Genomic DNA, 16675 nt, shown 5'->3' on the forward strand with positions numbered 1-16675 from the left:
TTCAATAAACTACGTACTAAAATGTCATGTCAAATAATGTAACAGCTCAGCGCCCTCGCTCACAGCGTTCTGCATTAAAGGCACCTCAACCGTCACGCCCCTGCACATTCCGCCCGAATGGTACAGTCTGACATGCTTGAGTGGGATTTGGGTCAGTCCACTACAGGCCAGTTGTAATTTAGGGGTGGATGCTTCTTGTTCACATCTACACGTAAGTGCTACAATCGAACACCTTGGCTACAATGAACGCATATTATATATAAACAACTTAATCAAACATTTAATACGAAAAAACATTGATTGCGTTGACACCTCTAAACGTCCAATCAGTTCTGGTGGTGGAGTGAATGACTCCCCTGAATCTATTCGCAGCTGCTCTGTCGCTTCCATGATCCACTTCAGTCCGGATTTGGCAAGGAAAGGAACAGCTGCTGTAACGTTTTTGCAATTTCAGGAGAGAAGACACAGACAGTAGTAGAATATGAGTGGTGGACAGGGGTCCCAGCAGCACTGGAGACTGCGAGAGCAGCAGCCGTAGTGGATCATGGCCGAGGACTATTGGGAGCGTGCGGCGGCTTTGGGATATTATTACTGCTGTTAAGATTACACGAGCAACGCACACTTATTCACTCACACGGGATTTCAAGTCCACCGGTAAGAAAACCACACCACATATCAACCTGTCCCGCTCAGATATTTTATTTTAAAGTCTACAAACATCACAACATGTCAGATAAAGTGGATTTAGGCCGTTTTGTGGAATTTTATTCTAGCCGGTGACATGGACAGCCTGACTGCAATCCTGTTTGGGTCGGTTTGGACTCCTTGAATGAAATGGGATTGGTTGCTTTATAATATATGTGAGGGGATAAAAGAAAAGGGAGAGCGAGGGAATAATAGAGGGAAAACATTCCCACATTCCTCTGCATGTTTAGCAAACAATGGCCGTTTAATGCCGGTCTTTAAAGCCAGCTAACTAGCTAACCTGGCTAACGTGTTTACGTGTGCTTTACTGTGGATTAGTCAGCAGTCTGACTGCAATAAATGTTATATTACAACAGCAGTATTAATATGTTTTATTTATGGCTTGCCCTGAGAATGATCTTATCCTGAAGGAGGCGTGCGTTTTTATTCAGTCATGTTTGTTGTGTTCTCTAATAATGTAATGTTGGAATAACCTCAAGATAAGTTATACATTTATTAGGGTTGATGAGAATTGCAGCCACTTTCTTAAACATTTTCGCATTATAAACTGACATAGTTGCTTAATGCTTCACATGATCGATAACGTACTGGACGCTAGTAATGTTACTGATGGTAGCGTGGCGTCACTCATTCAAAACATGATGTGGTGTTATGTTAGTCTACGTCACAGTTTTGAATCTATATCATTGTATTTTTGGTATCCAGGGGACAATGCTCGACTTTAGTCCAACTGTTTGGTCCATTTCTAACGTAGTCAAAGAGAACATGAGGATGTCTCCAAGCTTATCTTGATTTCCCAGAAGGTAAAACCACTTTTGGTGCAAGTGTTGAGTCAAACTATTGGAATGTGGAAGGAAGAAAGAAGAGTGATCCAGTCAAACTAGATCAAAATATTGTGTAAGCAAATTATTGTGTCATATAGGGTGAAGGGGGCTGTCATTGTTTTTCTTGATGGACCAGCAGGTTTGACAGTTGTCATAAAGAGCTGAGTGGGGATATTATTAGGTTAAACACAGGAGTTACTGATGACTATGGAAAGAGTCTTTAACTTTACTTTTCTCTCCCAACTAGCACTATATTGTTGAAACACTAATAATTTTGTTGTCAAGACAAAACTGTAAAGCACTTTTTTCATCTGGCAAGCTGTAATTTGATTGGCTGGCTTAATGTAACTTCTGGTTCTAAGGGCATATAGGTTTCTTAATCATTCGTTAGGAAACCAAGTCGTGTTTACAAGGTACCAGTTCGCTTCATTGCTTTTAAGGAAGAAGAACTAATGGCTAGATTTGCAAAGGTTTGCCAGCTTAGTGCCATCAACTCTTTGAAAGATACTGAGAGTTTTGTTTGAGGTACTTAATAGTAAATTATCTAGATATCCACGAGCAGAATTGTGTACTTCACTATGTTTTGTAAGTTGTTTGTGACAGATTCTGATCTTAGTATATACCAATTTTTGCACCGTTTTTCTGTGAGGTCGGAGATTGGTGTGGTTTAATTTAATTTATTTATTTTTCTTGGCTGTCAGTTATTGTGGTATAATTCAATTCAGATAGTAGGGTTGCACCATATGAAGGAAAAATGTGATATGCAATACGATTATCCTATGATGACGTCATCAGAGCGTGCAGAACCATGGAACCCCCATCACCCAAATAAAGTTAATTGGAATAAAAAATCACAAACATAGTTGTGTTTTGTTCCAAATTGCATTTAGATGGCATATAATATATACAGTTATACCATTAGCTATGTAGTATATATTTAAAATCCATGTTCAGGGGCCTGGGTAGCTCAGCGAGTAAAGTCGCTGACTACCACCCATGGGGACACAAGTTCGAATCTCAGGGTGTGCTGAGTGATTCCAATCAGGTCTTCTAAGCAACCAAATCCCCAGTTGCTAGGGAGAGTAGAGTCACATGAGGTAACCTCCTCGTGATCAGTATAATGTGGTTCTCGGTGGGGCGTGTGGTGATTTGTGCCTGGATTCTGCGGAGAATAGCGTGAAGCCTCCACATGCGCAATCTCTCTGCGGAAATGAGCTCAACAAGCCTTGTGAAAAGATGCGTGGATTGACAGTCTCTGACGCGGAGGCAACTAAGATTTGTCCTCTGGATTGAGGCAAGTCACTACGCCACCACGAGGACTTTGAGCGCATTGGGAACTGGGCATTCCAAAAAGGGGAGAGAATTTTTTTAAGGCATATGCATACAAAGTTTATTTTACCATATAGTGGGATATCCTAAAATAATCTGTAAAATATTTTATTTTTACACTGTAATTCATATCCAAATACATTTTCAAATTAGTTCATCAATGTGGGACTTTTATTTTGTAAAATTATCTCTGAAGCTTTTGCCATATACATGGTACACATATACATTTTTGGTTTAACATGCTTGTTGTAGTCTATTAATTGAAACCTATCCTATGATATGTGCATACAGATCCACAGCAACCAATAAACAAGCCAAGTTTGAGTGTGTATACGGCCTCTTGGTGTGTGCAAGTTATTATTTGCACACAGACAATGCAGAGTGTATACAGAACAGAGCTGGTTACAGCTGCATATGCTGAAATTGTGACCCGCTCCATCATTTGAGTCAGTGCCAATGCACGATGCAAACACACACACAAGTGACAATCATGCACCCATTCATTTCGATATATCTTGCAGCTCTATCAATCAAAACATCACAAAAACAAAACAAATTGTGATTGGTCAATGCTCACTTTCTTTTTCTGTCTAAGTGGGTGGTTTATGGACAGAATAAGCTGTAATGTGGACCATATTTAGGGTTACCAATTTGCCAACTGTCCTGTAATAACCCTAACCAGCCTTTATGCTATAGTCAAAAGTCTGGCCATTGGAAGAATAGGGTTTATCAACCCAAATTTAAGTAATGGTCTTCAATTGATTGCTTGTTTAAGAAAATTAGGGAGAGTGCTTGACCTATTGACTATGGTGATGAGAGAGCAATTGACTTTGAAGCAGGGCTAATAATTCCAGGTAATTTGCATTGCTTCCAGAGTTTGTCGTATACTTTAGGTTAGTATTTTTCCTTACCTTACCGCAGTTGTGAACATTTTTGCCTAAAGATTTGCCAAAATCTCTGATCAAATTCAAATTGATAGTGAACTGAACCATTTTTCTGATTGAGATAGCTCTTGTACTGTATCTGAGAATGTGAAAATTATGCCCCAAATGAAAAACAGTGTCCAATTAGAAAGGAACCTGGATGAGCAGGGTGATTTTTAAGCCTGGTGTTCTCGACATGATTTTTGGGCATGTGTCACTGGTATATAATAATAATGATGAAGTACTATGCTGTTTCAGACACCTTCCAGATTACTTTTTGGCCACCAGAGAGAAGTGACAGCAACACAAACACATTTGTGTTCAGAGTCTGATTGATGCAATGCTGTCTGGACCTGGTGTTCCAGAATCAGTCTCCATGAAGGTCACCCCCGTCAGTGTGTCACCTTGTGTTTGGATGCATGTCAGTCTGGTTGGAGAAGGATGCTGGGGCCTGCGGCCAGCACGGACCAGTGCTTTGTTTGACCATCTCACATGGTCTGGTTCCTTCAACTGGAGATGTATAACTTCAACAAGTGGGAAATTAAAGATGATGTTTTACAGGAAACAGGCTGAATTCTACTGCTTGGCTAGACGGGTTTGCAAACTTGTCTACTTGATGCAACCAAGCTGTTACTGTCAGTCGTCAGAACCACATGCAGCTTGTATTGATCAGGGGAGTGGATAAATGAGCCTCAGCCTGTGCCGTATCGATACGGGTCAATTAAAGAAACATAATGCCTCTGAAAACAAACCCTGCCGGTCTGTTGGTTTGTCAGTGGAGCTGCCATGAACACTGTTTTAGGCACAACCTTAAGGCCAAAGTAAACTTAATTTTCTCAATCTGGCAAGCTCTTTTATGTAGTTTTGTTTTGTTTGAGGCACTTAGTAGCTTGTTAGCAGAACTAACTGCTGTGTTTTAAGTTATGTCTGTGAATTAATCGTTTTTAATACTTTTGGATCTGCACAAAATCTGATCACAAAGTGATAATTTTTTCCCCCAACATTTTGAAACAACAGTTCATGGAGACTGCCACATTATTACTTGTTTTTAGTTTTTTCTCATCCGTTTATTTTTGTGCTATCAACTATTCATATATACAGTGAGGAAAATAAGTATTTGAACACCCTGCTATTTTGCAAGTTCTCCCACTTAGAAAATATGGAGGGGTCTAAAATTGTCATCGTAGGTGCATGTCCACTGTGAGAGACATAATCTAAAAAAAAAAATCCAGAAATCACAATGTATGATTTTTTAACTATTTATTTGTATGATACAGCTGCAAATAAGTATTTGAACACCTGTCTATCAGCTAGAATTCTGACCCTCAAAGACCTGTTAGTCTGCCTTTAAAATGTCCACCCAGATGCACCTATTTGAGGTCATTAGGTGCATAAAGACACCTGTCCACCCCATACAATCAGTAAGAATCCAACTACTAACATGACCAAGACCAAAGAGCTGTCCAAAGACACTAGAGACAAAATTGTACACCTCCACAAGGCTGGAAAGGGCTACGGGGAAATTGCCAAGCAGCTTGGTGAAAAAAGGTCCACTGTTGGAGCAATCATTAGAAAATGGAAGAAGCTAAACATGACTGTCAATCTCCCTCGGACTGGGGCTCCATGCAAGATCTCACCTCGTGGGGTCTCAATGATCCTAAGAAAGGTGAGAAATCAGCCCAGAACTACAGGGGAGGAGCTGGTCAATGACCTGAAAAGAGCTGGGACCACCGTTTCCAAGGTTACTGTTGGTAATACACTAAGACGTCATGGTTTGAAATCATGCATGGCACGGAAGGTTCCCCTGCTTAAACCAGCACATGTCAAGGCCCGTCTTAAGTTTGCCAATGACCATTTGGATGATCCAGAGGAGTCATGGGAGAAAGTCATGTGGTCAGATGAGATCAAAATAGAACTTTTTGGTCATAATTCCACTAACCGTGTTTGGAGGAAGAAGAATGATGAGTACCATCCCAAGAACACCATCCCTACTGTGAAGCATGGGGGTGGTAGCATCATGCTTTGGGGGTGTTTTTCTGCACATGGGACAGGGCGACTGCACTGTATTAAGGAGAGGATGACCGGGGCCATGTATTGCGAGATTTTGGGGAACAACCTCCTTCCCTCAGTTAGAGCATTGAAGATGGGTCAAGGCTGGGTCTTCCAACATGACAATGACCCGAAGCACACAGCCAGGATAACCAAGGAGTGGCTCTGTAAGAAGCATATCAAGGTTCTGGCGTGGCCTAGCCAGTCTCCAGACCTAAACCCAATAGAGAATCTTTGGAGGGAGCTCAAACTCCGTGTTTCTCAGCGACAGCCCAGAAACCTGACTGATCTAGAGAAGATCTGTGTGGAGGAGTGGGCCAAAATCCCTCCTGCAGTGTGTGCAAACCTGGTGAAAAACTACAGGAAACATTTGACCTCTGTAATTGCAAACAAAGGCTACTGTACCAAATATTAACATTGATTTTCTCAGGTGTTCAAATACTTATTTGCAGCTGTATCATACAAATAAATAGTTAAAAAATCATACATTGTGATTTCTGGATTTTTTTTTTTAGATTATGTCTCTCACAGTGGACTTGCACCTACGATGACAATTTCAGACCCCTCCATGATTTCTAAGTGGGAGAACTTGCAAAATAGCAGGGTGTTCAAATACTTATTTTCCTCACTGTACCCTCTACTATCCATCAGGTAAAACCAAAATGAACTGTAGTTGATCGTTTTACATGTTGTCAGAAAGTCTCTTGCACTCTTAAAGGGATAGTTCACCGAAAAATTCTCTCATCATTTACTCACTCTCATGATATCCCAGGTGTGTATGACTTTCTTTCTTCACGAGAACACATTTAAAAAAATAAAAAAAATAGAAAAATGTCTTAGCTCAGTAGGTCCTTAAAATGCATGTGAATGGCGATTTCCCTTTTGAAGCTCCAAAAATCACAGACAGTCAGCCAGCATAAATTTCATCCATGCGACACCAGCTGTTAAATTAACATCTTCTAAAGTGATATGATTGCTTTTGGTACTAAAAAGCTCTATATTGAAGTACTTTTTTTAAACTCAAAATCATGCTTCCGGTCAGCAGCGGTATGCGCTTGTGATGTAAACGCATTGGCATTTGAAACACAAGAACTGACGCACGTGCATCACAGCTGGAAGAGCAGTGCTGTTTCAAAAAGAGAAGAATGAACGCTGTTTAATAGCTTTGTTGGTTTTGGTTTTGGTTTAGATTTATTATTATCTGTTTCTTTACTCACAATGGTGCATTTGTGTGATTATCCTGGATGTCTCAACTGAGTGGAGAACGTGAGATTACCTCGGTATCCATGGCAACGCGAACACGTCACACGAGAGACCGCTTTGACTCCACCCTCTCCTGAAGCATTGGATTATAGTTAAAAAGTACTTAAATGTTGATCTTTTCTCACACCAAAAGCAATTGTATCGCTTTAGAAGACATTAATTTAACCACTGAGTTATTTTTTGGACCCCTGTATTATTGTAATTTGTTAAATAAGAATAACAATAGTTATTATTAATATAACTAAATATTAGAATTTTATTTGACAAAATAATGTATTTCAGTCGTCATTTCTTAACTTTAAAACCCTCTGGCTTTTATTTTGGCGGGACACTCCAAGAAGACATTTGAGTGTTATTTTGTAGGCTAGTTCCCAGTTATTGAATTAAATTTTCATTTAAAATCAGATACTCCTCTCGAGTAGTTCTCAATGGATACTTTAAGCAAACAAAACTATTTCCAAATTCAAGATTTCAAGATTTTCCAAAGATTCTATTGGACCCCCTCTAGATTGTATAGACTTGTTTTTAAAGACACACCCACCTGCTGGTGATGCCAATCAGAGGATGGAGACACATCCCATGGTTTTTGGTGGTGTATTACAATCCAAGATTTTTGGCTGAAGGTTCAGAATTTTATGTGTGACGTATTGGACATTCGGATTATGTTTTTTTCCCCAGACTCTGTGTTCTGGGCCACGTCATTGACATGGGGAATAAACACATAAAGAATTGGGTTCTGGCCAGTGTAATGATTGCCCGACATATTATTTTAAGGGGATGGATGTCGGCTGGTGCGCCCCATTTCAGGAGTGGTGCATGGTGATGGGGATTATGGCGGTGTGTCATTTAGAAGACTTGGTAACTAATGGGACTTTTCCAATGCACCGTACAACTCAACTCAACTTGATTCCGCTCGCTTTTTGGGGGTTTTCTACTGTGGATAGTACCTGGTACCTTATACTTCTTTTTAGTACCACTTCGTTCGAGGTTCCATGCGAGCCGAGCCGATACTAAATGTGACATCATAATCCTGCAGATCACTGATTGGTCAGGGAGAATTGTCACCACCAGCGTCCGACACGGACATCAAAGTTAGCAACGGCGATAACAGTGTCTGTTAAAAGAGTCTGTTAAATGACAATGTAAATGCATACATTCATATGTCAAGAAATTGCATAAGTAATTATGATACAAGCTGTCGCTGTATGAAATTGAATGTCAGCTGCACATATTTAACACAAAGTATTCACAACGTTAGATCCTTACTTTTTTTATATACAAATCAACTTCTACCATTAAGTGATTATACTATGTAAAAAGTACAATGGTCTTAGCTGGCCATATGCCAGTGATTTACTCTCATTGTAGAGGGCTGGTGCTACCTGTGACTAGTATTGTGTTTACCTAGCTTGTCTTGATGGTCAAACACTGCGAGCAGTAATGAAAAGGGATAGAAAGAGTCTAAAGATTCATCAACCCTGATTAAGGACCATTAAGACACTCTTGAGAGCCAGAAATTGCCCTTAACCAAATCCAGACCACTGCAGCACGCCTCTAGGGCCACAATCATTCACCAGGTCATGAATGGAGCCAGTGTTGAGTGCAAATTTGGCGGATGGTAAACAGGTTAAGCTCACATAATGTATAGCAGTGTCATGTTTGTCTTTGATTACTCTACTGATTGGAGTATAACTACTAGGTTCATCTAGCCGTTAGTGCAGCTGATATAACATGTCAGTTGCTCAACCACCGTGCATAATATGTCCACGCTTTCCTTTTACAGTTGAATGGAATAGATTGTTATTCAAAATTACAAGTCATGATGACATCTGACGTCAAGACTTGCTGAACTTTCTTTGCTGCTCAGTCCACAAGATTTACCTGCAATGCAAAACGATGATGAATGTTAAGCAATGTGTCCTTTACAAGTCAAAGTTCAATAGCGATATATCACACAATTTAATATAGTAAATGACATAAACATAAAATCGTTAAATAATGAATAAACTTTTATTTAGCACTATATTTTCTCAATTTCACACTGAAAAAATAAAGAATCTAAAAAAGAATATTGTATTTAAATGGTAGATAGCAATTTCTACTGATTTATGTTTAGTCATCAAATTTTTGTAATTTATTTGCACATTAAGATATTGTTAATATATTAGGAAGCAGGAAATAACAGCACACACAGCAGTCAAGCAACCATGAATGGCATGTCCACATTATCAATCGCATTTACTAAGAAAATACAGACACAAACCAATTGCACATATGGTGCATAGTGACATTTACGCATATCACTTTCAAGTTTAATTTTGATTTTAATCCATTCGTATTCATTTCTGTACATTTAATTTATTATGTCCAATTTGCTTACATAAGAAAGCAGTTTGCCAATTTTCTAAACCGGTATTTCAATACTACAACAAAATAGTTATCAAGTAATTATTCAAAACAAGTAAACAGTCATCAATAAAATAAGAACAAACAAACAAACAACACGCAATAGAACAAATAAATACAACAGAACAAAAATACAAATATCTTTTTTTTTGGTTGACATTTTTAACAGCAGTATTGAGTATTCAATTAAGCATTATTTGAAATTTACAAGCAAATTAAAAACAATAACGAAATGTAACATAAAATTACTTTTACACTGTTACATTTACTTTAGACATAAATTACTGTTTACATGTATACCTTAAGATTGAAAGGGGGACCTTAGCGATATCTAGGTACTAAAATATCATAAAGACTTAGTGGTGGGATCTTTTCACTTGGCATTAAGCAGCAACCATCCAAAACAACCTTAGTAACCATATAGCAAAATGCTAATAACACTCAGAATGGTAAAAATGGTCAGAAGAATGCAAAACATTTCATGTTTTTGACATGTCCTGTTTTCATAAATACATGAATGTGAGTAAATTAAGAACTTAGGAAATTAAGAATATGGTGAGTGTTGAGTGGTTTATCAACATAGTAATGACTAACTGATGCTGAAACAACTCTAGCCTTAAACCTATTTGGACTCAATAACAAATATTTGAATTAAGAGCATGTGGTCCGCTGCTTGTTTAAAGTTCAAAATATCTTGTGTTCACCATGAAATCTGTCTGCACAGGAATCATGTGTTTTAAATCTTGTGCTGATGTAGAATCCTGTCCTGAGGCAACTTGTTTAGTGGGTCACTTTAAGTCCAGGGACTGGAAGCCTGCATTTTCTTTCTCTTTTCTTTGGGCCAAAGCATGTGTGATTCATCTGAGGGTTTCACAAAATCGCCACCACCTGGCAAGAAATGTGCACAGCATTCAATTCATGTACATGGTGCATATTCTGTCAGATAAATGGAGGAAGGTGAAGTGGCTGCTAGTTCCTCAAATCCCATTGAATGAGAAGATATGGGGGAGATTGTTAAAAAAAGGTGCATCCTACGTGGTGTGGAATTTGTCTGGCTTCATAAAAAACTATACCGAGCATAAAAGGTTTGCACATTGCATATCACTATGTACTGCATATTGCTAAATAGTGTACAGTATATCGAAAAAATTTTATATTAGGGCCGTGATGGTTCTTGGTTAAAAAAAAAAAAAACATAAGGTCGCCACCCATGGTTCGGTAAGCTTTTGCCCCACGGTACTTCCTTGTTTTGATTATTGGGGGGGTGACCCTCCTCCCCATCCCCTCTGAAATCTACGGCCCTGCATTGATATATGATTAGCACGTTTACGGCGACATCACCCCGGGATAGATAGCCTGCGGCGCGCACATAGCCGCAGGTGAGCCCAAAACTGCACTCACTCCCTTCCATTTTTAAGAAGGATCTCTAAGCATCACAGTTCCTTTAAAAAAAAAAAAGGTAATAAGTCCTACAGACATGAAACAATAACTACACAACTTGGGGTGTTCATTTATTGCCAAAGTTATGTTGCCCTACTCCGATGATATGGGATTTCCTTGTGTGATTCAAACATTGGTGTCTCGTTACAACATAACTTCTTGTATCCATTTTAATAGCATGATTATTCCTTTAATATTGATGTACAGCTGCAGAATTTTAAACATATGTTGAGTTGTGTTTGAAATGCACTATGTTGATGCATTTAGCATAATAATCCAGGTATGAAGGTAAATGTTGATAGTAATTAGGGAGAACATTTTTTCATCATGGCATAGTTCACCCAAAAATGAAAATTCTCTCATCATTTACTCTTTCATGCCATCCCAGGTGTTTCTCCCAGATACAGTTGAGATTTAACCTAATCACAAATGCAACATTCAGAGCAAAATAATTGGTTGTTTTAGTGGAGTATCTGTGTTAGTTCAGTTTCAGATGTGTGTGCTTGTCATCCTGTCACCCTGCATATTAAAATCAGATAGACACACTGAGGAAGAGCTGTGAAGTTCTCATACTCTGGTATGTAATCGCTTTTACGAACGGACGGTTATTTATTTCCTTTTAAATCCACTCGTAAGTTTAAACAATTGTTCGCTGGTTGATTGACTTGTGAGTGCCTCGCTGACGTCAGGGACGCATTAGATGCAATATGGTTTTTGACTACTTCTGTATGTGTTTTATGTGATCCAATCAAAAAACTTCTTGAACCCCATTTACAACTATATTTAGTGCTGACCATTCATCGGATCATCTGAAATGCATCTTATTACCAGCTGTAAACAGGGTCTAAAATTACTGCAGCCAGAGCTAGGGAATGCTATTGAACTACTTCCGGTGGAAGTCCACCCACATTAGTTTCCCCATTTAGACCCCCAGGAAAAGTGGTTAGAAAATAGTTTAATTAGCAGAAATCATGATTTTGATACAAATAACCATGGTTTAATGCATTAATGCTGTAGATTCTTTATAGTAACCATGGTTTTGCCACAGTTTTGTTGTAACGCTGTAGTTTCCATCCACTTTTCAGGCAACAATTTGCTGTCTTCTGCCTGTTTCCTTTCAAATGGGCTTTTATCGATTGTAATGGTGTGCATGATGACGTCATGCTTAAAAAACAAAAAAGAAATCTGTCCTTACGCTGTGTGTATACCCTCCCAGATATCCCTAATCCCCCCCCATTTTAATTTCACAAATAAATATAATCATAAGATGAAGAATTGCAATCAAAAGGGAGCAGTTGCCCTTTTGATAGGACTGTAATATTGGTCCCGATGTTGCACCTATTGCAAGTTGCTACCGGTTCCGATCCGAAAGTGAATCATCATTGCCCTGTTCAAGCTGGCAACCTGCACCAAGTAGTGGGGGGAAACCTTCTGTCTTAGTGTAAGGACCATACATCGATATGTATATGCTGTGTACACAACTATTAAAGAAAAATTGATGCGGTGTAATATCAGGGTTTACATATGATACATTTCTGATATTTAATAGGCTGTTTTGAACAACTGCATTATGTCCCACATATTTGTCCAGCAACTTTTTAATGACCAACTGAATTTGATGCGCTAGAGTTAAACGGAAAAATCTTATATCGACACTTGTGTAATTTTAGCGATACTTTACGTTTCCATCAGCTATATCGGTAAACATTTTGATGCGCTACACCTTTTGTTGCAAAAAACCTTGGATGGAAACGTAGTTAATGACTGCTCTCACCATGCTTTTCTTTGCCAAAATCATGATGTAATACATTTTACCATGGTTTTAACAACAGTAATACTATAGTATCCATATAGTAAACATGATTTTACTATAGTAATATTGTAGTTACCATGACAGTAAAATGTTCATTTTGTGGTTACTATAATTTTACTACAAATACCATGGTTAAACTGTAGTTCTTTCCTCTGATATTCATTGAACTGAGGTGACTTTTCATGCTGTAAATCTGATGCACCATGATCATTAACATATGTTTAGTGCTTTCTCTCTCCATGTAAACTCTCAGACTCCTTTAGAGTTGCAATTATTAGTCTGTTTTCACCTCTCAGAGTCTCCCAGTTTGATTCATCGCATTTCTGGCCTAAGACACTTAAATCTGAAACGTCTGCAATCCTTGAAGTGCTTAATTTATAAATGAAAACAATCACACATGGAATGATGTGTGAAAACAGTGTTGCTAATCATTCCTTATGTGAGCAATTACAGTTGGCTGCATGACTTGTTTATTTTAGGTGCTATCTCTCACTGTGAGACTTATCAAGTACTATTTCTCACTTTGATGTCCTCTCAGTAGAGCAAGATCCTTTCCAATAACATTAGAACGCCTATGAAATAAACAGATTGTCCTCTGAATCCCCGATTTAGACCTGCTCCAAGTTTGTCTTACAGAGTGTTGACGCACAATTTTGAGTCTAATATTTATCCCCTAATTGTGTTGCATTCCGTTACAGACTTAGGGGCCATTCACAAGGGATGTGTTCTTGCGTAAAAAAAAAAAGGATAGAGGCAATTGAACTGAACAAATGCACACTTGACACAGATTTTAAGAATTAATAGAACATTTAACTTAACTCTGAGAATTAAAAACGCAGCGCTCATTACATGAGACTGTGAAAAGCAGTGAGGCGTGTTGCAACACCATGTTAACATACACTAACAATTTGCCCTGTCCAGTAATCTTGGAAGATGAATCAGAAAGCCGCATGCAACATTGTGGTTGTTTGTTTTCTGTCTCTGACAGGGCGGTTGAACAGTGGCAGCCCCTCCACCCTCCTCATCTCTGCCCCCCCTTCCCCCACTGATGGACCGCATGAGGAAGATCAAACGGCAGCTGTCCCTGACACTGCGGGGGGGTAACAGCGGGGACAAGACCATGAGCGAGACCATCAGCTCTCAGGACACAGGAGCGCACAGCGATTCCGGTACAGTAACATACTCCCAACACAATACTGAGTCTAATTCTGATATAGAGTGCAGAACAGTGTAACTCGCCATACAGTAAAAAGTGGAATTTACAGACTGTAGAGTGCAGCGGAGTTTCTGGACTGTAGACACAGTTGCATATGACCTTCTAAGCATACAAACATGCCAGAGGTGTATTGCATTATTAGCTTATCAGTAAGCCTTCATGGAATCTGCGGCTACAGAATTCCACAGAAAGCACCATCATTCATAAAACTCTTTCCTTGTGTATTTGATAAATAAATACATCATTTTCTATATTAAATTATAAAATGCATTCAGCAACTCTCAGCCCATTTTGACACATTTCACCATTTTGAAACCCTTTATTCTAATCCTGCAGATTTTCCCCCAAAATCAGTGCAACAAAAAATATTTAAAACTGGGCATAATTATCAGTATAAAGTATACAGTATGATAAAATTGAATCTAACATAATCAGACTTTGTGTTATTCCACACCTGTATGACTTTCTTGCATAGAACACAAAAGGAGATATTTGGTAGAATATCCAAGCTGCTGTTTTCGATGAAAGTATATGACTACTGCCACTGTCAATAGGCCTTTCCACGTTCGCAGAGCTTCGCTTAGTAGCATAAAACGACTTCCGCTGCTGTCTGTTTCAATGGCAGTACCCACAGCATGGAATTATTATAGACTATTTTATGTACAATTCATCTCAAATACTTAATCTAAACAGACTGACCTCACCTTACAGTCATTACTCAGGGATGATGAAATACATTTACATTTATGCATTTGGCAGACGCTTTTATCCAAAGCGACTTACAGTGCAATTATTACAGGGACAATCCCCCTGGAGCAACCTGGAGTTAAGTGCCTTTCTCAAGGACACAATGGTGGTGGCCGTGGGGTTAGAACCAACGACCATCTGATTAACAGCCCTGTGCTTTAGCCACTACGCCACCACCACTGTAGTAAAGAAAAAATATGTCATGTTGTTTAATTATTTTGTAACACCTCACAGAGTAGCTATAAGTACATTTTTTGATTAATATTTAAGAATATTGTACAAACAAAAATATATTTACACGTTAAAGGGCTTTAGAACAAGACAGGGGTATACAGTATGTATAAAAAAAACGTATATTCCGTGTTATGATTATACAGAGTATTTCAGTGATAATGATCACATTGCTTTCATATACTTACTTTTTGTATTCTCCATGTATGATATATGATCCATTTTTAAATGTTCAAATAAAGAAACATTTCCATCCCAGAATCTGATTACAGTTTTAATCATTGTAAACGTGGAGTTCTATCCTCGTGGTTTGCGTGCGATGATTGGGGAAGCGTCCATTCTCGAGTCACGACAGAATGCAATGTAAATAAAACAGAGAACAGAACGTCCCAGTGTCTACAACTGTATTATATTCTCAAACTGGAGATGTGCATGCATTAAAACACTTTAAAGCTGTCTATTCGGACTTGAGTTGAGCACTTTCATCCTCTTGGAGTGAGCTGAATAGCACTTGCAGCTCCTTTTGATCTGGGAAAACTTTGCCCTGGTAGTCATCTCGCTCCGATACTATTACACATTAAAGTGGTGGAAAATGCACATGGTGAAGTGCTGTGTTACTCCAAAGAAACTATTAAATGGCCAATGTTTACTGCCAAGTGTATCCAAGTTGGCTTCATTTATTTAGAAAAACTGCGATTTAAGTTGTTGTTCACTGAAAATCTTGGTGGACAGCTGTTGTCTCAGTTCACCTTCACTGTATGGAAAAGAGCAGCTTGGACATTCTGCTCAGAGGATGAGTAGAGGATGACAGAATTTGCATTTCATATGCATTGATGACTAAACATTTGACAGATATCCCTTACATCAGTCCTTCCTTTGTAATATATTAGGATGTGCATGAAATATTTCATATTTTCATATTTCTCGGTGGCATGCAATATTTCAAACACTCACAACCAGTCTGTGTTTGTATGCGTGTGTGTGTGTGTGTGTGAGTGAGTGAGCATCCTTTCTGCAGGGGATGAAAAGAGCTCAAATTCAGCACCATCTGTACAATCTGTTCCAGGGTTTTTATATAATGACAGCCATAAAGTTGCCAGAACTGTTGCTAATGCCCAGACTTCAAAAAGTGCATTTAGTCTGTCTGTAGACCACTTAAAGTGCTGTAATTCGCAGCACGTTGAGTGTATGTCGTTTTATTTGAATAGCTAATTTCCTCTATCGTTATAGTTTATCAAGATATGTTTTTTCTCAGAGTAGCTTTGAGCTTTACTGTGATGCTTTTGCTTTACAGGCATAATGTAACTCAATCTTCCCTAAAGAAGAGTTTTACAACATGGAACGGCATTTTCAATGCATTTAACTTCCATAATGTGACTTTTTCATGTGAAATTGAATATTAAGTAAGAAATAATGTAGGACTGGACTTATTTTATCCATCAGGATTTGATTGGACCAGGGAAAGTATACTGATATTGTTAGTAAGTAAGGGATGGTTCACCCAAATATGAAAATTCGCTCATCATTTACTAACCCTCCTGCCATCCCAGATGTGTATGACTTTCTAAGACTAAGAAAGATTTTTAGAAGAATATCTCCACTCTATAAGTCCATACAATGCAAGTGAATGGTGAGCAGACTTTTGTAACTCAAAACAGAGAAGTAATCCATATGATTCCAGAAAGACTTAAATATTGTTCTGTTTCTCACCCACACTCCTATTATATCG

At 38.6% G+C, this 16675-nt stretch overlaps 1 protein-coding gene across 2 annotated transcripts in view; it reads left to right on the forward strand.

Annotated features, from left to right (window-relative positions):
• The first annotated feature begins 231 nt into the window (after positions 1 to 231).
• LOC127631032 (cyclin-dependent kinase 16-like) overlaps positions 232 to 16675 on the forward strand; it is a 42797-nt gene continuing 26353 nt past the window's right edge. For both annotated transcript variants that reach the window (XM_052108977.1, XM_052108978.1), the window contains exons 1-2: positions 232 to 654; positions 13741 to 13921. In XM_052108977.1, coding sequence (XP_051964937.1) covers positions 13801 to 13921 — 121 coding nt within the window. In that variant the 5' untranslated portion in view covers positions 232 to 654; positions 13741 to 13800. The remainder of the gene's footprint in view (positions 655 to 13740; positions 13922 to 16675) is intronic.

This window comes from Xyrauchen texanus, chromosome 37 (assembly GCF_025860055.1).
Source record: "Xyrauchen texanus isolate HMW12.3.18 chromosome 37, RBS_HiC_50CHRs, whole genome shotgun sequence".
Lineage (NCBI taxonomy): Eukaryota > Metazoa > Chordata > Actinopteri > Cypriniformes > Catostomidae > Xyrauchen > Xyrauchen texanus.